We start from the raw sequence: 25,578 nt of genomic DNA on the forward strand, positions 1-25,578 counted from the left end.
TTTATCGGGCCATACACAGTTCTTGAAGAAACTTCACCAGTGAATTATTGCGTGACGCCACTTGTAGCCCCAGCAGATCGCCGTTATCGAACTACTGAAGTCGTCCATGTCTCTCGTATGAAGCCCTTCATGCGACGTTCTTTGTCCCCTTGACTTGCCGCGGCCAGGCTGGCCGCTTTCACGTGGGGGGAATCAGTGTGGGCATTTAGTACACCAATCCTCTTCATCTGCACATTATCATCATTATCATGTATTGCTCATGCATCCTCATCGTTGTCACGTATCATCATCATCTTGGTTCGTGCATCTCCGCTGTCGGCTGCCGGTTCCTCGGGACTAATAAAGGTCTTCCAAACCAAGACTTCATTATATATATATATATATATATATATATATATATATATATATATATATATATATATATATATATATGAGATATAACAGACAGTAATGCCAAGGAATGTACAGGGGAAGTTCGTAGGTTCGATTCCTGCTCACAGTTGGTAATTTTTTCATCCACTTTTCTTTCTTCTTTCTTCTTATTTACATTCCATTGGTTCTAATAACTTCCCCTGTACATTCCTTGGCATTACTGTCTGTTATATCTCATTAATATTGTGTTAAAACACGGAAAAACGAGCCCTTAGGTATACACTTCTTTCCCTTATATATATATATATATATATATATATATATATATATATATATATATATATATATATATATATATATATATATATATATATATATATATATAGTGAGTGTTTCTTGGAGCGGACAGCAATCGCGAATGAATTACATGTCCTGTGCACTCCCTTTCTCGTTCGTCCTTCGTTTTGTAACGTGCGATTTCATGAATAACAATATCCTGAATGTTTCATGAATAAACAATATCATCATTATGCGCGACAGCTGCGTTGCGCTAAGGAAAGGAGGGAGGGCAGGCACTCCTTCTTTTTACTTCCTCGCATTTGAGCGTGGGGTGAGGCGGCGCTGCGGTAAAGATTTACCAGCAGCCCCCTTCCCCCTCTCTTCTAATTCGGGACCCTTCGCACGCCTATGCCCATAGGGGCTTACGGCGGGGAAATCGTGCTCACATATTCCAGATTCATGACCAATTTCGCTAGGTGAGAAAGTGCCAATATGGGTGGCACCTGCCCACTCACGTACCTATCAACAGCGGAGGTGTTAAATTTTACAAAACCATGAGATAGTCCGCACAATTCTGGGTGAGAACTCGCTAAAGATAGTGGGTATGTACGAAACGATTCCTAGCATTTATCCATGCTTAGTATAGTATAGCAAATGGGTGAGGTGTGTTGATGTGAGGCTGTGGGGAAGAATAGAGGAGAGAGTGTAAGGGATTGGACAGTCTCTTGTGGGTATAGTACAGAGATGGGAATAGAAAGGGGAGTTAAGTAGAGGAGGAGGAAGAGAAGGAGGAGCACACCACGAGCTCCACTGACGCATTTTTCTTTTTGTCATCATCTTTATCTAACCAGCATTCGTGCTTAGAGAGATGGAGGCTTTCGGCTCGCTTTGCTAATAGATGATAACGGGTGGCTGCTGCACGATATGTTGAGCCACCTGACAATGACAGCTCTATGACGTCACGGCTCCGCAATATGTGACAGAAGGACGTCGGCTCGTTAGGTATAAGGACGCTGTACGACGGCATGCCAACAGAGGAGGTCCACGCAAGCAGTAGGCTTAAGGCTCCGTAAAAGTACAAGCGGTGGTTATGAGCTCGCAAGAATGAAAGCACGCAAACCACAAATGTCACGCTGCAGCGTTCCTTCGAGGTGTACGTGTCAGGCCGCCCTGCGCAAAATAAAAATGTCGTTCGCACGCGCGCGCGCGCGCGTCAGGCGTTCTTGGCGGGCCGAATGCCAGCCAACAGCTGTTCTCTGGCAAAGGAGTGGAGGCGAGCCAGGCTTCTCGCAACGCTTGAGACGAGAGTTCCGAATCGTGCCTCAGAGCTGCTGCCATCGTTGGTTCAAGAGACGAAAGAGACTTGAAAGTGCGAGAGAGAGAGAGAGAAATCGAGGAAAACAGAGAGGATGGGACGACGCTAACGGTCGACAAACAAGCGCACGAACTATTTTGTTTCCTGGCTCCATCGCGGAGGGATACAAAAACATAGCAGACGATTTTGTGCGGAGAACTGCGCGAGCAGACGACACTGCTGTAAATAAAAATGTCCATATGTTTCGTTATCGCGTACGCGGTACATGAGTTCACTTTTGATGGCTCTTACAAGTTTAGATAGATTACTGCAATATTTACTGAGGCCCAGTCCTTCATCGGTGATTTCTCTGATTCCCTTCTCTCTCGTTAAAGGTCGACCTTGTTCCTCATTTCCGCAAAACTTCCATCTTTTTTCCATGGACTCTGTACCCACGTAGCGTATTTACTCGTCTCTCAACCCACACTACAGGGCCCCTAACACTGATCAGAACCCTATTTTATCCTGCGTTACAGCTAATTGAACGCCTGCGGCGTTCCAGGTACCCTGCAATTTTGAGTCAGTTTGCTCTCGAAAGAAACAAGTGCGGACTACTTTGCGACACGCGCGCGCCTCTCTTCGGAGCGCGGAGGGATACATCGTCGGAGGCGGGCGCCCTCGGACCGTATAAAGCCCTGGCCCGCGGCTGCGCGCTTTTCAGCGCCGGGCTAAACGGCTCTACGCCGGCGGTGCAAGCTAGCGCGCGGGGCTAGCTGGCGCCCGATACCCCATCGTCGAAGCCTGGGGAAAAGGACTCGCTAAAAATCCCCCTCAAAAGGACGACACCCCGACTGCTGCCCAGACCTCTCTATTTTGTACTCCGGCCACTAGCCGTGTTTTATTACTTGTTTTGTCAACGGTGTTTCAGCTGCCAGTTCGTGTTTTTGTATTCTTCATCCCGTAGAGAGGACTCCGTTACCGTTTCGCTTCGTCTCATCTCTTTTTCACGGTGCATCAGTCAAGAAGAAGTCATTCATTTGTCTACTCGTGTTTAAAGCCAGTTTTTGTATATCTATATAGTCGGGTTCTTCGAAAACGCCTTCTTCGTCTCTGCTCAAAGGCCAAGTTCTGATCACCGCCGCCGACTGCCAGCTGTGTTTCCTCTGCAACCTCTGCCAGGCAAGCCTCTACTAGCCGCCTGTCGCCTCACACTTCGTTCTTTGGATGCATTCCGGTGAGTCTGTGGTCTTTTTTGAAAGACTCGCGCGTCTCCTTTATCTGCCAAGCACTCGTTCTGCTATCGGTGTTGGTAAACAATCGCTATTGACTTCAATAATAACACCACCCCTTCTCCCAACCACTTCGCGACCCGCTCGAAACCTCTTCGCGGATTTTTACTTGAAGTAAGGTAGTGACCTTGAATTCTTTTTCCCTCTCCGCTTTCGGTTAACGGCTCTGGCTTATCGCTGAGATAGCGTGTTGGTGTTCCGGATTGCGTCAAGAATTAGGCCTAACGTTGTTTTGTGTATCCTTGACAACGGCTCCTTGGAGAAGTGGCCAGAGGTAGAAAACAAACAACTGCGACTTCGTAATCATTGCGGATGCCTTCGCCAACTGATAACGCAGCTAATGACTTCTTTTATGGACAAGGGACACTTACATTGATAGTCTGTCGACAGCCCTTACTGAATTACACTGTTTCGTTTGCACTTACACGAAGTGGGTAATTGAGTGGTAATGAACTAGTCATTTACGGCTTACACAAATAAGCAATCCACAACGATCGAGCTGATTATAGTTTTTTTGATAGTGTTTTCCTAGGCGAAAGCCGATGTAGTCCCCTGTGGCGAGGGGACCTTGAAAATCTGGAGACGCACGACGGTGGGCGTCCACTCTCTTTGCCCTTATCGTTTTTCTTATTATGCTCGGCTCGCTGGCTCGAATCCTCGCCCACATATAGAGCGATCGATCTCCACGCTCCTCCAATGGCTGTCGCCGGGATAAAAACAGAGCCCGGCGCCGGCGGTACAGTTCGGACCCAGTTTGGAACACCCGAGAATAAAGCGAATGCGATAAGAGCGAAATAAACCAGGGCGGCGCTTTATACCTCTCGCTCCTTATCTCATCCGCCTCTCCACTTGCTAGTGCGCGTGGTGATACTTTGGCATTATACTCCCTGTGCTGGTGAACGTTCTAGAAGGAAGTAAACACAGGTGAAAAAGGGAGCGAGACGATACTGCACTTTATCTTAATCGTATCCCGTCTAACACTTATCTTATCTCTCCGGATACTCGAGTACATTGAGGTACATTGGCATTATGATCCCGCTGCTCCCGGCGCTTGGGATGGTTCCAGTAAGAAGTAAACATAAGAAGAAAGGGAGCTAACTATTACAACACCTTATCGCGACGGCATCCGTCTAACGCTTATCTTATCTCGGACTCACCGGATCCTCGTGTGCGCGGTAATAGCTCCAGGTGCTCCAGGTGCTTGAGGTCTCTTTGGAAAAAAGTAAACATGGGAAGGAAGGAAGGTAGCAAGCCAATGTAACGCGTTATCGGAATCACATCCGTCAAACGCTTATCTTATCTGTTTCTTACCTTGGAGCGAGTGGACGCTCGTGTGCAGGGTGATACGCTCAGGCATTAGGGTCCTTGTGTCGCAGTGCTCGGGAACGCTATGGAAAAAAAATAAACATACGAAGTAAAGAAGCAAGCCCGTATAATGAGTTATCCTAATTGCACCTGTCTAATGCTTATCTTATCTCGGTTTCTACGAATGCTCATTTACTCGGTGATACTCTGGAATTGTGCACCCGGAGCATAAAAGTGTTTTATAAATGAGTAAACATATGAAGAAAGGAAGCCGGCTAGTATAGCAATTTATCTTCATCTCGTCCATCTAACGCCTACCTTATTTAGATTTCACTGGGTGGTAGTGTTCGTGGTGATAATTCATCATTATGCTCTTGCCGTTGTAAGTGATAATGGGGGTTCTACCAAGAATTAAGCTTATGAGAAAAAGGAGCGAGCTAATGCGGCACTATTTCAATCGCGTCCGCCTACCATCTACTTCTGTGTTTGCCGATGCTCGTGCTTGTGCGCACGCAATCATGCTTGCGTTCTTTTCTGTCTGTTCGTGAACATAGGAAGGAAGAGAGCATGCTATTATAACGCACTATCTTATGTGCACTCATCTAAACCTTATCTTATCCCAGTCTCTCCTGATGCTCGTGCACGTGATGGTCTAGTACTTAGGCAAGGGGCTGTCAGTGCTGTGAAGGATCTAAAGTTAAGTAAACATACGAGCCTAAAGCGGTATTCATTACAGTTCTTTAACGTTTGTTTGAGTGTATTAAACAGTATGTTTGCGTTCGACTGTCTGTGTTTTTGGAACATTTGAGACGGACGTGAACATAAAAAGGCAGAGAGCTTTCACGTCACTACCTCACTCCTCTTACCCTTATCTTATCTCTCCGTATCTGGAGGGTGCTGGGAGACTAGTTACCTTAACAGTGCCCTTTTCCTCTCCGTGTTTTGAGAGTGTCCCAGAAAGCAGATATATGAGTGAAGGAAAGGAGACACTTTTATCTAATTTATCCGTCCGTTATCTAATCTGAATGCCTCTGAATGCTTGTGCGTGATTTGATTTCGTCGTGACTCGATGTATGAAGCTGTACTGTGGGAGCGTACATCTGTAACGATGCATAAGCAGGATAACTCGCAAAAGTAAATAAATATAAATGGAAAATAAATTATCTTACTCGTGAGGGGCACCACTTACGATCGACGACTAAAGTTTAATGGCCACGCGGCACTTACAGCCGATGACTGATCATTTGATGTTATTATGCAGCGTATGTTTAGAAACTTTTTATGAACAGAAAAAAGAAAGAGAGGGAGAACAATTCATATTATCTATATCGCTCTTATTGTGTTAATCTAGGTGCTCTTATGGGATTAGAAACTTTATTAGTGCGCTCTTCAGGGCTGTTTTTGGACGTTAGAGCAAAAACATGATACACTTAGGAGAGTCAGGTAGAAGAAAGGTTTGTCTTATCAATAGGCATATTAATCTTATCTCTCGCCATGTGCTTGGTTACTAGTAAACAGTATCAGGGCATGGTTCTGGAGCCTGTGTTTTAGAAATCGGAGCAATAAGTCAGCCTAACCTAAGAAAGTCTGCGAGAACACTATCTTATCTCATTCATCTTGCTCTTATCTTTGTCATAGGATGCTTTTTTGTGAAGAAATGTTTTAGCAGCGTGCTCCATCAAACTGTGTTCGGGGGCATTAAGCAATAAAAAAAGTCATGAAATGTGTGCGCGCGGCGGCTTATCTTACAACGGGCACACTTTTCTTATCTTCGGTGTTTCTAGTCGTGTTAATGGTAATCGAGTAACTGCCAATTGAAACCTGGATCACTGAAATGCGATGTTTCTTCTCATTTATTTATCTATTTGGAAGTTTGTTTGCTGCGAACAACATGTTGATTAAATACAGACACGAAGGTAGCCTACCTCTACAATATTCACTTCTCCTTGAGATACTGCTTTGCTGATAAAGGGATGGCACGAACCTGATAAACATGAGGTATGGTCACTAGCTATATTAAACTATCAGAAAGAGAGCGTCGCTTTAGTTTTGTCTTTGTTAGCGTTCCGTGATCGAGTTTGTTTTCTCACGCCTTTTTAAAGGTGGGGTACTAGAAAGTCTGCTCGGCAACGTTGGAGCACAAAGCAAACGCAAGAACTCAGGATATGCTTTGTTTTATGTTGTGCTTGAAAGTAACTTCATACAAATAAACAAGATTAAGTACTCCTAAACCTTAATTCAGTGTAAACAAAGACAGTGCTCCTTAAAGAAATCCTTTGAGTTTTGAAGCAAGAAGAAGACAAAAGCTGAGTAATTCCATTTGAATATCTACCTGCGTGCTCTCTTCGACGAAGCGAGACGCTTACTGAACTTTTTTACATGCTCGCCTTTCGAGCAGGGTAAAATTCGAAACATTGAAGGCTCTTATCTATTTTGTCAGTCATGACGAAAGTTGTCAATTGTACGGCTAAGTGAACTTTCACAATGGTGCAAAGCACTGGTGGCACTCTTCACTTTCAATTTCAGTTTATTTTCAACATCAAAATACAGCGTACAGTGATGTTGTGAGCAGGGGACAAAAAGCCTCTAAAATGGCCTTGAAAGCGTCCACTGACCATAGGATTTGACAGACAGCAAGCAGTACGTAGCAAGCAACATAATGCAGTACAGCAGTGCAAGTAAAAAACAGCATACAAAAGAATTTAATAATAGAAATTCACATAATACAGTGTTTTTACCAAAGTGGAAAATGTTTTCATCATGCAGGAAGTGTTGAATGAAGTCAATAACCTAAATACATAATACAGGCTAAGCTTCACGAGCGGAATTCTGCCACTAAAACAATCACTGAAATAAAGAATGAAAGGAAAAAGGGAATAGCAAGAGTAAAGACTTGAAGCACAAAAAGTGAAAATCGTTCATGTATTATATCATGCATTATATCATTCTAGAAAGAACAAAAAATCACACCATATCCACCTAGGGAATGATGATGGCTGGGGCCAAGCGTCCGTCTGTCAACGTGTCCGTGTGTCCGTCCGTCCGTGCATGCGTCCATGCGTTCGATCGCGTTCGACAATGCAGACGGCGCGCGGGTGACACCGACAAGACGCGAGTCAAGGAAGCCGAGCGCAAGCGTCTTCAACGCACCCGCTGCTCTGCTTCGTCCATGCCCCACCAACGAAGTGCCACGTATGGCGACTATCGATGAGACTGAGAAAGGGGCTCGTTCTCCGCGCACTCAGGCAAAGCGCGCGCAGCAGCCGATCGGAGAGTAGCGGCACTTCGGAGAGTAGCAGCAGAGTAACGCCATCTAGTAAATGAGACGAGAAATGGACATCAATTCGTTTTGCCTTTTTTTTCTCGTATCTTCTTCATTCGGTTACGCGTGACCAGTGACAAGGTTAGACTAAGAGGAGCTTCGCCCCCAAAACTAAACTAGACTACAGACGCCAGGGACGCTCAGCCTAGTGTTGGTACCTGCAGACAATCCACGTTTTGAGTTGATTCACCATCAGGGATTGATGCATAGTGGTCGTGCCCTTGGCAGAAAACGCAAGTACAAAGAAAAATACGTCACTGTCCTCTTTCTAGACATGGGGCATACATGCTTCAATCACCTAGCGTTGAACGAGGTTTTACTTGGAATACCGACTGTTATATACTATTTATATTACCCTCTTATGCTCCGTAATACCGACTCCACCGACAACATATTACCCGCCATTATTTACTCCGTACACTTTAGCCTCGGCTGTCACAGACGCGTTCATTGATCTTGTTTTGTGTCTTACGTTTCGCATTTCGTTGAAGTCTTTATTGCTGCTTCTCCGGTTGCGAATTTTGTTGTTGGCGCAGTTTGCCGGTATTGCTCCAGCGATCATGCTTGCTTAAGAGCACGCGTTTACTTTCCAAATGACCGCGTTACGAAAAAATCATTTTAAGAACAACAAAATGTGAATTATGCCTGTCTATCTGGTTCACAGACAAAACAAAAGAATAGGTCCCTTATGCTGTTTATTCTAGTCTTAGGGGCCAATTAAATACTTATCTCCCAAGGCGTATCGACACTCTCATACATCGCCTAAGACTCGCAACTGCTTACACAAAGCACTTCCTACTTCGTATTCAGCGTGCAACATCGTCAGCATGTTTATGCAGCTACGACGACGAGGACATCTATCACCTCCTGCTCGACTGTCCGAAACACGACCCACACCGATGGCGACTCGAATAGGCACTCCACACGCTTGATTCCGAGCGGAAATTCACGTTGGCAAAAATACTAGGCCCATGGCCATCTAAAACAAGTGACAAAGCAATGAATGTGCTGCGACGCTTTTTCGAAGAAACAAAGATTTGTGACCACTACTGAGCGGACTATAGTTAAAAGTGAGCGTGGGGACTACGTTTTTGTTCTCCCATAGAATTATTGCACTCACCTATGTAGAACTGTATATATGTATAGATGCTATTTTTTCCTGCTCTTTATTTTTAACAATCAAGTGGAAAGTGTTATCCAGCGCCAAGTAACGATGACAACTCCTTCGTTTATTTTCTATTTCAATATTAATAAGAAGAAAACACAAAGGTTTTGGTTATATCATTTACGCGTGCGCGAAAGACTTTACTGTTTAAAAACCGACCTGAGATGAGGCGTTAGCTCCAAGCGACGACCCGCCCAAAATGAACACAGGATAAAGCAACCGGTATTTGTTCGGAGTTTCGTTTAGCCGAACTTCGATGAAGGTGAAGTGGTGGAGGCCTGCGTACTCTGTGACGTCAGTGCATGTCAAAGAACTCCAGATGGTCAAAATTTCTGAAAGCCACCACTAGGACGTCCCTCATAACCGTATCGTGCTTTCGGGGCGTAAAACTCGAGATAATAATAATAATAATAATAATAATAATAATAATAATAATAATAATAATAATAATAATAATAATAATAATAATAATAATAATAATAATAATAATAATAATAATATTATTATTATTATTATTATTATTATTATTAATATTATTATCGTCAAGGTGAGTTTAGAGTTTCACGTATTAACATCAGAGTTAAAACTGGCAGAAGTCCACAGCAAGAAGGCTGTTTACGCTTTGAAACGTGCGCTGACCTAAACCGACGCGTCGTCATCCCTCTGTTTTTAAACACTAGTTGGTGGCCCAGTTTTCCTTTCCCTTAAACCTAACCTGACTTGGCAACTGAGACGAGTGAAGGAAGGAGGAAGGGAGGGAAGAAGGGTAGCATTCCATCGATTCGTCCTTGACCGCAACGCCGCAGTAGGCAGGCGTTCAGTAGGCGTAATCGTGCGAGAGCTCCGTGCCAAGCGCGAACATCGCCTGCGTCACACCGCGGCTCGCATGCCACGTCCCCAGGCTCGGAACGCGAGCGATCACGAAAGAGATCCCGGGCCTGTCTCTCCTCCTCTCGGCGTTCTGTTTCTCTCTCTCTATCTCTCGGTGTCGTGTCGAGCGAAGTGCTATGCGGCACGGCCCCCTCGGCCGCTATAAATACGCGAGTGAAAACGCCCCGCTGACACCACCACACGCCGTTGTCCGCACGGCTCGGTATCAGGTGGCCACGCGGAGCTATTGTATAAAGCATACACAATATTATTTTCGATTCGTAGACCCGAACCTGCTGTTAACTAGCAAGATTTATGCGGTGTTCTCTTTTCCCATCACATGCGATAAATGCCACGACAACGTAGATCTCGCTGATATATGCTCTATATAGCGCTGCCCCACGCGAAAAAAAAAAAAAAAATACGGCGACGAGGAAAATGCCACAGAACGGTGGGGCGTAGCTCTACGCCGTTTCATATTAGAAGAGCAATTATGGGCAGTCTACGGGTGTCCGAAGTGCCTGAAAGGCTAGTTCTTTCGGTCCCAACGTGGGAGCGGCCTGCTTTGGGCTAGTACACTAACGCGACCTATTGGGCATTAATGAAGTTCTTTCGTCAATTCATTCATAGACGTCGCCATCTTAGGCTGCTCTACGAATATATGACTGCCTTTGTATGTCTTGACGTGAAATTGAGGTCTTCCAACGTGGAATGCACTGACGACAACGATGACCAAACACGCCGTGAAAACAGCAGAATTGCCTGCTACAAAACGTTTTCCTGGAGAGCGATAAACGTTCCTATGGTGCAACGCATATATGCTTGCCGGGACAACAGAATAGAATTCCGTCGCGTTAAGCTGTTACGATAGAGGGTGCACGTACTGCAACAGGCACCGAATTTTCACCCACAGAAATGTCCCTGAAGTTAAGCGAGAAATTGGTTGTAGCGCAGCTTTTTTTGTGTCAACAGGCCCTTTTGTAGCATGGTATAGTTCTCCATATCATATACCATACTACAAAAGGGCCTGTTGACACATAAAAGCTACAACAGAGCCTTGCTGTGGATTGCAGGGTAGCAACAGCTTGTCAAGTCCCGAAATATTAAAGGCCATCAGAGTTTTCGGCCGTCACATTCTGTTGAATTTGCCAACTGGGGATTCACCAGCGCTGTTGGTTAAACCACTGACGAAAAAAAAAAAACCATCGTTAACAGCTCAACATGGGGCTATTGAACACGCCCATAAACTCGTACACATCCTTAGCCCATTCTCACAGCACAGCTTTGCAAGATAAGTCCAAACGTAGCTGTTGATTTAGCGGTGACAAGTAAGGGCCCTGTTACAGTGTTATCCGTCCTTTATGTGTGTACAACCTCAGCTGCTGCGCCATTGTAAAAAAACGAAAATAGTAAGGCCTGCGTGCAGACATTAAGTAGACTCCTTTTCGATATCGCAGGCAAGCAAGACGGCTGCTAGTCGCCTACTACACTTGCTTTAGTTATTTTGGTAACGCTAGGCGTTTACTTGCGTTGTCTATGTACAGTTCTGGTGTCATGTCCCAGTCCACACCGTTGTTTTATTTTGTTAATGGTCATATGCATTTTGATCTTTATTTTTTAGCGTATTGATGTTAGTCACCCTTACATAATGCTTCGCGAGGGCTCTGGTGGAGGTGTTCCTAATTTTGCCTACCCTGCGTCTGGGCTCTTGTAGGGCCTGCATTGTGAGCGAAACAACTTTACTTTGTCCACAACAGGCGCGAGTTAACTCGACGTCACCTGACTCGGCCCACTCGGGGACGGTCGGGTTAAACCTTACTGTGTAATAGATAGATAGATAGATAGATAGATAGATAGATAGATAGATAGACAGAAAGAACGATAGAAAGATAGAATGATAGAACGATAGAACGATAGATAAATAGATGGATATATTGATAGATAGATAGATAGTTAGATGGATAGATAAATAGATAGATATATAGATAGATACAACGATAGAACAATAGAACGATAGAATGATAGAACGATAGATAGATAGAACGATAGAACGATAGATAGATAGATGGATAGATAGATAGATAGATAGATAGATAGATAGATAGATAGATAGATAGAAAGATAGATCACAGAAAAGGCATCGTACAGCTTTCCACTGTCTGCAGATGTGTGCAAAACTTGCAAACAGTATTGGAGGTTCTAGAAGTGTGTTTCGTACGACTAGTATGTCAAACATGGTAAAAAGGCAAAAAAACAGCGCAAACTACAAGAAATGAACGAAGAAATAACCGACAGGACGAACGCGGACAGTGTGCGATGTAGTGAGAGCCGATAGCGTTCGTATCTTTTACTTTGGTTCGTCCGTCGCTTCTAGTTTGCACTGCTTTCACTTTTTACCAAACATTGAGGGTTTATTTGTCGTATTACACTTCTTACTTATTTTAGAAACAACCATTTACTGACAAAAGCTTTCTTGGCATTTATTTTATGTAATCTCCAAAATGGCATCAATGTTCAGAAAAATCCCAAACCACTTCGAGATATTGACGCTGTGAGATTGACATAAGTGTTCTTAAGCCGTCAAGACGTCGAATTTAATTTTACTTAGGTGTGCTCAGTGTACCTAGAAATATATTACTCACTGGTGGAGATATGGCAGGCGTAAATTTGCGGGCTGCCTATTACAGGAATATAAAAACTGTGAAAAAAGAACCCCGGAAGCTTTTCTGTAGACTTTGCCGGATTCACAGCGACTGCTGTAAGTTTGTACGCTGTCCTGAGACTTCTACAATAACTGTCTTTTACAAACCTTCGAATATACGATATTTGTGTGCTATCTTTACGCTTTGTAGTGCAAGTTTGCTAAAGCTCAGAACCTAATAGATCAGTGCAATACTAACATTAACGCATTGATTTTTAGTACTTTTGAGAGTACCATACAAGTTACAATAAGGAATCTGCACATCATTTAACGGTGTCCGAAATCTCATTTTTTCTTAGTTAGGTTGGCCATAGTTGTTGCAGACAAACAAACAAACAAACAAACAAACAAACAAACAAACAAACAAACAAACAAACAAACAAACAAACAAACAAACAATAAATCAATGAAAGGCAGACCATTCCGTGTACGGAATTGTTCAAGGTATTTTAGAACTAGACTGAAAGAAGTACTTTATACAGTTCTTACAGTATGTGTCATTAAATTGTTGAGAGGACGCAGTTGTTGAAGGTACCAAAATCCTGTTTATTAATGAAGTTAGGGAGTCTTGAGGACTGGTTTCGTTGTTTGACCCAAGCCTAGAGAAAGCCGGCAACTGTCGGTTTCCATCAAAGTTCTGTTGTCAGCTGTCGTCTTCTTGTTGTTTACGACATATATACACAATTAGAGAAGTGCAAGGTAATATGAGGTGTATTTTTATTCTTTTGTTTTCAGTACAGCGAATTCAGTTGAACACGTATTCTCTTGACGGTAGGCGGGGGAGCTGAAAGAGCGTCTTGGTACAGCTGAGCGGAGCTTTCTTAGTTCCTTAGAGAAACAAGTGAGCGCTTCATAGAAGACAGCTGTTTGCACGCAGGCAGCAGCTGCCCGCCATCTTTCTTCCCTCTTTTTTTTTAACGCGGAGGGCACGCGACTCTCACATCTGCATTCTCTCTTCATTTGTTGTTTCTATATTCCCGTCAACCGTGACTTGCACATATGTAGGCTTCACTTAATTCCGCCGCATACCTGGGTGGTTAAGCGGCGTATAGATTGATTACATCGATGTGTGTGTGTCAGTGCGGGGTGGCAGAGGCGTGTCGCTTGTTACGGAGCATGTGTGAAGGTGGGGGGTTCGTACCAACCAGACACAATGTGTCAAAAAACTAGCAGTGTGAACCAAACGACAGGAAACAAGGCCAATCAACAGGAACAAAGAGATTAACTGCGCGAACGGTGCAATTTGTCTTAATTTTTGAGGGGGACCAATAATCATGATGATTACTACGACTACTACTACTACTACTACTACTAATAATAATAATAATAATAATAATTTTAAAATGATGAGTATTCACATGCCAAAGAGATGTTATGATTACAGGATTACAGGGACGTCGAAGAGAAGAGTTGTGGATAATTTCGATCATCTCATGTTATTGAACGTGCCCTGACGTAGCACAACATACAGACCTCTGAAATATTCCATTTCGTCGAAGCGAAGCCGCTGCGACAGGAGTCGATCCCGTGACCTTCTGGTCGACAGCTGAGCACTGCAACCATTGTACCGCCGTAGGGGAAAAGGATGAGCTATGGTAGACTAAAAGTGAAATGATATCGCGTTACTGCACCACCTAAGGAACATTGCGTTTCTACAATCAATCAATCAATCAATCAATCAATCAATCAATCAATCAATCAATCAATCAGTTAGTCGATCAACCAACCAATCAACCAATAGGTTTTTTAGTGTGTTACGTGAGATGCTGCGGAACATTCTGCTGCGAGTTTAGGTATATACACTGCCATTTCAAGCCAAAAATAGGAAAGTGTTGGCATCAGTGAAGAATGAATGACTTAAATAAATAAATAAATAAATAAATAAATAAGTGCGCGGCATTTAAACCCTGAATAAAGATGGCACCTCTGTGCCCGCGAGAGCGTATGATCTCGTCAGTTCTCGTAAAATTATGCTGCATATCGTATTTCGCGTGGTGAAGAAACGCTAAAGGAGTTTTTGTTTTGTTTTTGTTCCTTGCAACGACCCACGACGCAAGGACTTCTCGTTAACGAATATGACGTCACCCTCTGTTTCGAGGACTGAAAACTTGCTCTAAGTTGCAAAAAAAAAAATTAAGTAAAAGGATCGAGGCACTTGCTGGAAGTTTCTCTCGTGAGCGGGGGCCGCATCGTATCTCTTTCTGAAAAGAGGGAATGGAAAGGGACAGCTGTCTCGCGCCATTGGACACGAACGCGATAAAATGTGGCGTAAAAATAAAAAAATAAAAAAATAAAATGTGCGACGAGCGGCTCAAACGTGGAAGCAAGCTCTGATGCGAAGCTCATTGCTCAAAGACGGGCCTCTTTTTCACGTAGATCGCACAAGTCTTTGAGCCAACGCGCGGTGGACACACTTGTGGCTTAGTTTAGTGCTGTGTTTTGGTTTCGTTTCGAATGGAAGAACACAGCATTTTAAACTTCATGACCCGATTTAAGTTGGTAGTAATGAAGCGTAGCTGCCGAACATTCGCCGAATCTTGTTTCGTGACAGAGCGGCTTCAAGCCACTCGAAGCCAGAAGGAACGTAAAGTACGAAGATTAGGCAAATCCATGTACAACGCATACTTCCCATGCTCGCCGAAGCGCCATGATGTGTTGCAGCTCCCATAGACACTAGCGCCAGAGTTGCCTCTAGTGTATACTTGGGAAACTCTATGAGTGTTAGCACATTTTGGGCTAAATGATATTCTCAATGTAGTCTTGACGTTGACGAAGGCAGCAGTCGGTGTGTTCAAGACAAAAGTCTTTATTTGCTTTAAACCTACGCCCGGAAATCGACAACTTAAACTAGAGCTCAGTAAACTGATAGCGGCGAACCTAGCGTCGGCCGTCGACAAACTGATTTTATACATTGATACATTCGGCATCGAACGAGCCTTATCGCTGGAACTCGCGTAAGCTCTCGAACAATAATTTAAACGGTTCACGTTTGGCGCGCTTAACCTTACGAGAAGATTCCCAAGTAATCTGGACGGTTCCCAGACTTGAAGACGCGGTTCACGAAAGGGGGTGGTTATACGCCTAACGGACCACTTGCATAATAATCAACAAGAAAGCGTGGGCGGCAATATTTAAACCTGGGTAAATGATTGCAAGTGATGGCTAAGTTTCCATAACGTAGGCTTTCAACTGTTTCCCATTCAAATGTTGCATATGCCATTTCATTGATTCCGCATGTTCTTTGTCAGGAATCTATATCGACATCTTCCATATCTTTCATATATTCGCCACGTTGTTCCCGAACTATACCTTACCAAAACATATGGGATCTTTAAAATGACATACGGAACACACCAGAGGGGTTATAAGTATAACATCCTGCCCTGTCGTGGTGGTATCGGGGCTAAGGTAGTGCTGACCCGCAGGTCGCGGGATTGAATCCCAGCTGCGGTGGCTACATTTTTGATTTAGGCGAAAATGCTGTAGGCCTCAGCAATGCGTTGCTGAGTAACTCGGGGGACGAATTGCAACTCATGATTACGGAGTTAGACAAGGAGAGCAGAAAGGTGGGTCTTAAAATTAATCTGCAGAAAACGAAAGTAATGTACAACAACCTCGGCAAGGAGCAGCGCTTCGAGATAGGTAATAGTGCACTTGAAGTTGTAAAAGACTATGTCTACTTAGGGCAGGTAATAACCGCAGAGCCGAACCACGAGATTGAAGTAACTAGAAGAATAAGAATGGGGTGAAGCACATTCGGCAAGCACTCTCAAACTATGACAGGTAGATTGCCACTATCCCTCAAGAGGAAGGTATATAACAGCTGTATCTTGCCGGTACTTAGCTACGCAGCAGAAACCTGGAGACTTACAAAGAGGGTTCAGCTTAAATTGAAGACGACGCAGCGAGAAATGGAAAGAAAAATGGTAGGTGTAACCTTAAGAGACAAGAAGAGAGCAGAATGGATTAGAGAACAAACGGGGGTTAAGGATATCATAGCTGAAATCAAGAAGAGGAAATGGACATGGGCAGGGCATGTAGCGCGTAGACAGGATAACCGCTGGTCATTAAGGGTAACTGACTGGATTCCCAGAGAAGGGAAGCGGATTAGGGGGAGACAGAAGGTTAGGTGGGCAGATGAGATTAAGAAGTTTGCGGGTATAAATTGGCAGCAGCAAGCACAGGACCGGGTTAACTGGCGGAACATGGGAGAGGTCTTTGTCCTGCAGTGGACGTAGTCAGGCTGATGATGATGATGATGATGCTGTAGGCCTGTGGGCTCAGATTTCGGTGCACGTTAAAGAACCCCAGATAGTTGAAATTTCTGGAGCTCTCCACTACGGCGTCTCTCACAATCATATGGTGGTTTCGATAAGTTAAACCCCACATATCTATCGAGTATAACATCGTGTTTAATCTGTCTGGTTTCGGCGCCACTGTGACGTTTGCCGGGACCGCGGGGTCATTTGATAGGGCATGGAAGTCTCGCGTAGAACGACGGAAAAATTTTACGGTCTACGTTGGCGCATCACAACTTTTCCTACCTTTAAGAAACGAAAAAAAAAAAGAAACAGCTTAAAGACGTGTACACAAGAAGAGAAGATGATGGACACATGCAGGACGACAGCTTTCCTAACTGATCTTTCCCTGGCGCCCTCTAGCAGGAAAGTGTTCTACACTCGCCGTGTTGAATACGAGTGGCGTTGGCTAAAAACTCGCCGAAATCAGACAGACGTAGCTACCTTATGAAGTGAACGGCGCAGTACTTTCAATCGTAGATGAATTGTTAAAGCATGTGACGCTTGAATCCATGGTCGCGGGTTCGGTTCACACCAACGATAAGGGTGTTTTTTTGTGTGAACTTTAGTTCACCACAATTTATGTCATAATTACCATGCTACCGTTGAAGGCAACAATGAACGCCCGCTATATGCTTTCCTTTGCCTGATTAGTGAATTGAGTCTGCTGTGTTTTACAGAGAAGCGAGCTCGTCGAAAAAAAAAGTCTCTTATTTTACCACAATTTACCGATGGCACAAAGTTAAGTTCCCGCATGTTGAAACAATGAAACGTTCTTAAATTTTACGAAAGAGACGTGGAAAGAAACGTGGGACGCACTTTTTCCTTGTGACGTCAATTCGCGCTTTCAATAGCCACAGCCGTCGGAATAGCAGCTTCTGTGATAGAAGGGCAGCGGGCGCAGCTGGCTTCACTCAAAGAGCGGACCGCTGCTGCTAACAGAGAATCCCAATAAGAGGCCCTCTAACGTTAGGCGACACGCATCCGCGAGCGCTTGCAGACGAAACCACATAGTAGGAGACAGCACCGCGTTGGGAAGCGTAGCAGACGAAAAAAAAAAAAAAGAAAATAGAAGGGCAGCAGCAACAGTAATAGACGACGAGTGGGCGGAAGTACATGGCGGGGAGGGCGCTGCGGACGGCGAACCTGAGAGAATGATAGAGAATTATTGCAAGGAAGTTAACGAAAGGGGGGCAGATGGGAACGATGGGAACACGAGGAAGCCGAGGATGGAGTAGCAGAAAGCTACCTAAACAGCAAGAGTGATAAGGAAAGGAGGAAGATGAAGGAAGGGTGGGAAAGAGGGAGTTACTCCTTCCTCTTTTCGTTTAGCTGCGTGGCCGGATGGCACGGGTCCCACCGCCGAAACTAGGGCAAATCGATGCCGAGCGGGCTCACTGTGGAACAAGGTCGCATGGAGGTCAGGCCGCACAGCATCGCCTGAGCCTCGCTCTCCTCGCTGATTCCGCGCTGCATTAGTGTCAACATTGTTCCAATCAACGCGGCCCAGCGTTCGCCGCCGTTCTCTGACGTCAGCAGTGGGCGCGCGCGCGCGCTCCGGCAGGTCTGGAGTACCGCCGCGCCATCTGCAGGAGCATGCTTTCGTTTTCCCGAGGAGCATTTTGATTGCTCTGCAGCACTGGAAGCGTTAGAATTTTTTTTAGCATATCTCTAGACGACGCCATATATCTGACAGCAATCAGCCACGGCTTAATTATACGAACGAACAATGCATTCGTCACACACATTTTTTAAGAAGATGATAGTCTTTCTTGGAAAACTTGAACGCAGCTGTCTGTCTGTCTGTCTGTCTGTCTGTCTGTCTGTCTGTCTGTCTGTGTGTCTGTCTGTCTGTCTGTCTGTCTGTCTGTCACACAATTCAGCCACCCCGCCAAAGTTTAAGCACTAGCTGAACACCCAGCCATCTTGAACTGGTGGCTGCGTTCACCCTTGCGAACATTGTCAACAAAAAAGGCAAATATTACGCATATAAAAGGAGCAACATCAATACGTAAGTGTTAGGTTGTGCGTTACTTTTATATATATATGTATATATATATATATATATATATATATATATATATATATATATATATATATATATATATATATATATAGAGAGAGAGAGAGAGAGAGAGAGAGAGAGAGAGAGACGCTGGTGTTTATTAGGCTGCGCTGAAAATGCGACGCTATGTTTTGTGCGATAATAATCATTCTAATCGCATACCCACGAGATGCGGACATACTTATTGAAGCAAGGTGTTGGTCCGGGTTGGTTGGTATCTATCTATCTATCTATCTATCTATCTATCTATCTATCTATCTATCTATCTATCTATCTATCTATCTATCTATCTATCTATCTATCTATCTATCTATCTATCTATCTATCTATCTATCTATCTATCTATCTATCTATCTATCGCAAAAACACGCGTGAGAGCTACCATATCAGTTTGTTAGAACCCACGGAAGAACCATTGTGTTCCATAAGCAGTATCAATGAGAAATACATTGATAAATGTTTTTGGACAAACTGTAGCCGCGCATTCAAGCCTTCGCCTGCCGCTGAACTGCTGCCATATTTGGATCATATTTTGTACTTATTGCATGTACTTGTGGCATGTCACATGTGACTTGCTTGTTCACACGTCACATGCACTTCACGTGTGACATGCTCATTTTTGATAACCTCATATGCCACCTATCGTCCTGCAGTGGCCGACTCCTCGGAGGCAGGCGCGGGTCCCGGCAGGATGCAGGTTGAGATCCAAGTGGCTCTCAACTTCCTCGTCTCCTTCCTGTACAACAAGCTGCCCAGGAGAAGGGTCAACCAGTTCGCCGAGGAACTGGACAGGGCACTCAGGCGAAAGTTCCGGGGACACTGGTACGTTGGCAGTGGCTTATTAACTCATATACATAGTGTTCGCGTGACGTCACAGACAAGTTCTCTGCCCTGGGTACCCCAGCATAGCATGGCAGCCACAGTGACTTCAACATGGCAGCCACCGTGAAACAGCTTCACGTAGTGTGAAAGCCTCAATTCATACACGCAGCGTTCATTTACAATTGACATATGAGCACAGTAAGCAAACCAACTCAAAATGTCCGAACCAATACGAAAACTATCAACAATCGCGAGTAGAACGCGTCGTATTTGACTTAATCACGTTTGTTTGACGACGAGCATAGTTTTTTTGTAGAACTTGAATACCGAATATGACTGAAGTTCAGAGGCACGGAGAGGCTTGAAGCGACCAGAAGTTTTTCGAGAAAGAACGTTGCTGCATGGAAGCTGTGTTTCGGCAAGTTGACTTGTCTTCGTCAGGGCAACAGAGTTGCCTCGATGAAGAAAAGTTCACTTGTCAGAACTTTGGCTCCATCGACATGCTCTGTAGTAACTTTAAAAGCATTCAGTCCATCACGTGTCTTTGAGTGACACTATTAGAAGTGAAGATTTACAAATATTTAAACCGCGGCTACGAGAATTCCATGAGAACAAAGCAGCCTATAATTGACATCATTTGAGCTACGTGCCAAAAGTGAAAGGAACTAAAACCACTTAGCCGAGCCAACTCAAATTCAAGCCTTTCGAAAACGCATTTTACTGACAGGTGCTTGGCTGCCGTCTTCTCCAATCAGTCAAGTTACACTGCACTTATGTCAGTCCCGTCAGGCACGCAGAAAACTGGGTTTACTCATATGTACTCATGAAAAATCAATACCTGCTCAAATAAAAAGGTTCGAATTCTCGCGCTCACCCTTGCCCTTAGGAAGTGCTGCAAAACCTTCGCGGAACTAGAAATCCTTGGGCTAGCACACCGCAGAGCCGCGGAAAACGTGTTTCCCGATTAAGCCATCTTCCACGAATGCATGGCTGATCTGTTCGGCGTAGCTGACTGGAGGTTCCGTTCTCTGCCCGCCACGACTTGCGGTCTTTATCTTTCCTGTAGTTGATACGCCAACCGAGTGATATAAGTGAGCGTAATCCAACTTCTAATATCGCTGAGCGAGGGGCGAGAAGGAGCGGAGGCAAGTGCTACGAACACAAGTCAATCACCTTCTGTGCTTAGCCTGTGCACGTAGCAATATTCACGAAATAAGGAATAAGAAAAGCATACAAACAAAAGAGAAGATTTTGCAGCGGTGTCAACTTTTTATTATTTGTAAAAACTTGTGAAAGCCAATAAATGCAAACATTCACACCAACCTCACTCCGTACAACCGGATCTTATGCCCGGCAATCGCTACGAGCGTGCATGTTCCTTGAAACCGAAACTGCATGAGACCATGCAGGTTGGGACGATACATACAGATCAGGAATAGGTGGGCCAAATGATGATGCCCGAATGTGGTTTTAAATCGAGTGTTCTCTTGCGCTCCCTTTGTTCTGACGCTCCCTGTTTTCTTACGAGGGAAAATTTTCCATTGCCGTTTTCTGGCATAAAACTAAAAGCGAAATCTTCAATACCTTAGACAATTGACTGGTAAGTCAAAATTCTAAGGTATTCTCCTTCCTGGCTACGAGTCTGCGCTATTCGTGAACAAAGTGTTGACTATGTACGCAGGTATCCGGAGAAGCCGTACCGGGGCTCGGCGTTCCGCTGCGTGAAGACGTCCCCTCCCCTGGACCCGGTGTTCCAGATCGCGGCTCGGGAGAGTGGAGTCGACCTGCGGGATGTCCGGGAGAACTTGCCCCCTGACCTGAGCATCTGGATAGATCCCGGCGAAGTGTCCTATCGCATAGGCGAGAAAGGCGCGGCACAGGTGCGTTGTGTGTATACGTTATACTATTAAGAGTGTGGTGGCTGTGCTATGGATTATGGCAATGTTGTGGTTGATAGAAAGTGGGTTCAGTGGTATTACTTCATTTACTGATGCCGACAGCGCACTGGAAACAGAGAAAGCTAGATTAGACGTACCAGAAGCGTTGAGACAGGGCAAATGCGTCATTATTATTTGCGCGACCTAACGTTCTTTCATGAAGGTTTTCAGTTGAAGGTCGGACCGTGTATAGAGCCTGCACTCTTCGTAAGTTCGCATTTACTGCGAGTGACTTTAATTACTAAAGAAGTCATACGACCAGCCTCAGTTTGCTATCTTGTTCGATTTGCGGCGGCTGCTATATTCAGATAATCACTGAAAATTATGAATTCGAGCGCAACTGACCGAAAAAAAGTAGCATACCTATGTGTTTTATGTAAGGCTTAACTATGTGCTTTCGTTTTCCAAATCTTCTAGTGTAGGCTAATGTTCACCACAACGTCATACACCAAGGTTTTTTTGTGTTAGGAAATTTCAGCTAATCCTTATATTTCAATGGCAAAAAATTAGTGTTCATGTAGAGAGATCACAGTTTTTAATCGAGGGAAATCCAGATGATATATGACGGATATGTCTGTTGGAATTACGGATTATTGTAAAACCAAAGATATATTTTAGACCTTTGAGTAGGTTAGCCAGATGCATCAGAGCCGCCTTTTAATTGTCACCTTTAGTTGATCATGCAAAACCATGGCAACGACAGATTACAGTAAGAAGGAATCAGACGTGGTCATGACACTACGTTGTCCCATTTGAAATGGTACATCTCTGTTTCCTCCAGTATGCACAGTGCATCATCTATCCAGATGTTAACGAAATTCCAAGTCCAGCAAAGTGAGTGATTACTTTCGAAAGTGGCACACACGAACGTCTGGAAGCTGGTTCCACTATAATTCTTCGCACATGTTGAAATAAACGGTGTTTTTTACACCATATATTACCCTAATAATAATTTTCACCGGAACCTGTAATGACTAGCAGGAACCCCATCCTGATTCCTAATGGTCTATATACAACTCCACTTTTTCCAATCTAATCTGCCTTCATCTAGTCCGTGTGTACTGCCTTGGCACCAACTCCAATCTGATCTGCCTTCATTTGGTGTTTACTGCCATGGTACCCGCTGATTCCTGCATAATGTGGACATTACGTTGAAACACTGCCATTCCTCAATAAGGCCTTCTAAGCTCACCTAAAATAATTTCTGACATTATGCTCGTCTTTCCTTGTAGGTGCTTCTGGGTGGCCCCCAGTCGTCTGTCTCCGAATCGCGCTGCTGCTCGACCAGCCCCAACTCGGCCGATGAGGCCCTGGTCGCTCAATTGGCTGGCCTCGGCCTCGGTCCCAGCGCCGCCATGACGCCCCTGTCTCCGGGATCAGCCGGCGCCCAGGCGGCCGCCTCGGCACCAGCGCTGGGCGCCGTGGCAGCCGTGGCTGCCGCCGCTGCAGGTTCCTGCACAAACTCCGGTGCGGGCACTCCGGTCGTCAACGGCACGGGAACGCGCTCCCTCACCTTCACCACGGCCAGCTTCGCACAGACAAAGTTCGGCTCGACCAAGCTCAAGACAAGCTCCAAGCGCGCCCAGAGACTCTCGCCCACCGAGCTCAGCCTGAGGCGAGAGCAGCAGCAACAGCAGCAACATCAACAGCAACAACTCGTCGCCAGGGGACCTGCGGCGGTGCCGACGAGCGGCAACCCCATCTCGCCGCACGATCTGTACGGATCGGCGGCGGCTGCTGCGGCTGCTCTCCCACTTGATGCGTTCGGCGATGCGGCCGCCGCGGTGGTGGCGTCGCAGGTGGCGGCGGCAGCGGCGGCTGCTTGCCCGCCGCCGCCTCCCACGACTGCGTCGCGGTTCGCGGCGTCTCCGTTCTTGGCTGCGGCTGCTGGTGGTTCGTTTCAGGGACATCATCATCACCACCACCACCACCCGCATCACCACCACCATTCGGCGGTGTCCGGTGCGGCTGCCGAGCTCGGGGCGGCGCTCCAGCAGCACCTGCTGTTGGCCAACTAGTCGGAGCAGCGCAGCAACTGTTCTTTCTCTTTTGTACTTTTTGTTATTTCCTAGAGGGCCCACACTCTCATGTTGAAAAAAAAAAAAGGAATGAGCTCCCGCATTGTCAGCTAAGAGGTTTCGGCTGAATTGAAGCCGAAGCTATGGCCACAGTGGCTCATTTAACAATTATTTTTGAATGTGACCATCGAGGAGCTAGACGGAACGCCAGAAAAAAAAAACAAAAAATAAGTAGGACCTCTAGACGCCCTTGACTAAAGGTTAAATGCTTGCGCTTTGCTCGACCAGTGCCGGTTTGGTCTAATTCGGAGGGTCAATGCTTTCACAAGGAGCAACCTTGTTTTAATAACTCCTTTATTCGAGAGCATATAAACAGTCTTGTATTTGAGTTCATTTCTTTAGGGCGGGCTCTCATTGTCCAATCGTTTCACTCGTATTATGCGCTGGCGCCTTGCTATCGTCGGCATCCTTCAGCGGAGGCGAAAATACACTCTTGCTGTATGAAGGTAAACACGATGCTGACTGGTTGTTCCGTGAGGTTGAGCATCTACTAGTACTTTCTTAACAGTTGTTGGATAACTGCAAAAATAAAAAAAAACAGAATCATCGCTTCTGCAAAAGAACTCAGAAGAGAAGGTCATCGTACAGACGTTTTCACCTGTTGCATAACACTGTTCGAAAAAAGAAAGTCTTTTAGTGAGCTGTAGCGTCAGCTTTCTAAGCGAAATTAGTATGAGATAAACAGAGAATGGCTTGTTGGCGGAAGACGAGGAGCATAGCATTCTGTTTGCCATGGAAGTTGTTACAGCGTCAACGATGAAGCGCAGTCTTTTTCTTGAAGATATTCCTTTACGGAACACGCATTGTTTGAAGGTTGTGTTCTTGTTGCAGCGTTGCATGTTACGAGATTGTTGTAACGAATATTTCCATAAAAAGTATAGAGCTTTTAAAAGTCGTTGAACTGCCCCCTTATGTTACAAATGCCGCAGGTGTAGCACACAAGAAACTATCTCTTGTTGAGTGTCCTAAGAAGGAAACGGTGTACAAAATAGTTTGGTTCGGTCTGTTTGATTCGTCGCGTTGTAGTTCTTGCGTTCGGCCAACTTGTCCACCTTGACTAGAGTTGCAGCCGCGCCATTAGCAAGGGTACCCTTAGGAAACTGCTTGTTAAGGATGACCACGTGTGTGACGTTAGTTAATGAAAGAGCGGCAGGTCCTTAGCTACTGCGGTTGCCAAAACTTCGTTCCCACGAAAGATACACAAGGCAACAACAATTTATACCCTGAGTGTCATGTTTATCACACAATCCATCGCATGTTTAGTTCCACAGAAAATTGCTTGTCTGTTGTATTTTCTTGCATAGTTTCGTTTTCCAGTTTATGGACACTCGCAACCAAATATTAATATTATTGCCATCACTGCTTTCAAAGCTTTGTGAAGAGCACCGTTACAATATTTGTTATGGGAATCATAGATGTCCTCTGCATTCGTCTCAACTTAGCTAAAAGAAGAGATACTGATGCTTTTAATAGCGTGGCTTCCATTCACGCAGTAAAATGTATACCTCCGCTAATGTATTACACACATCGCACAAACTTCTGCTCTAAGGCCAATCCTATAGCGCCTGAAAGATATATATTCGTTGAGAGAAAGACCAATGAAGATGTCTATTTTTGACGACACGCATGTTTTCCAGATGTAAACGTTTAGGAAGCTGTAGTTGCTGTTGATGTTGAACAATATGTTGTTGAACATTTCTGGGCGTCTGGAGGTTCTTCCACGGCATACCGAAACGAGCGCCATATGCTAATTTTGACGTCTAAGTGTTACAGCAAAATCA

At 44.9% G+C, this 25,578-nt stretch overlaps 1 protein-coding gene across 1 annotated transcript; it reads left to right on the top strand.

Moving 5' to 3' along the window:
* The first annotated feature begins 2,678 nt into the window (after positions 1 to 2,678).
* LOC119179972 (protein Tob1) lies at positions 2,679 to 24,248 on the top strand. Its single transcript, XM_037431101.2, has 4 exons — positions 2,679 to 3,179; positions 19,614 to 19,782; positions 21,464 to 21,662; positions 22,952 to 24,248. Exons 1-4 carry the CDS (start codon positions 3,170 to 3,172, stop codon positions 23,735 to 23,737), a joined length of 1,164 nt encoding a protein of 387 aa, XP_037286998.2. The 5' UTR covers positions 2,679 to 3,169; the 3' UTR covers positions 23,738 to 24,248.
* The last annotated feature ends 1,330 nt before the right edge of the window (positions 24,249 to 25,578 follow it).

The sequence above is a fragment of the Rhipicephalus microplus genome, chromosome 7 (genome assembly GCF_043290135.1).
Source record: "Rhipicephalus microplus isolate Deutch F79 chromosome 7, USDA_Rmic, whole genome shotgun sequence".
NCBI lineage: Eukaryota > Metazoa > Arthropoda > Arachnida > Ixodida > Ixodidae > Rhipicephalus > Rhipicephalus microplus.

What these genes read in the sequence shown, in the direction of transcription:
- LOC119179972 (XM_037431101.2), top strand. An exon ending in CGAAAGTTCCGGGGACACTG is followed by an intron (nt 19,783 to 21,463) that starts GTACGTTGGCAG and finishes CTATGTACGCAG; the next exon opens with GTATCCGGAGAAGCCGTACC. An exon ending in GCGAGAAAGGCGCGGCACAG is followed by an intron (nt 21,663 to 22,951) that starts GTGCGTTGTGTG and finishes CTTTCCTTGTAG; the next exon opens with GTGCTTCTGGGTGGCCCCCA.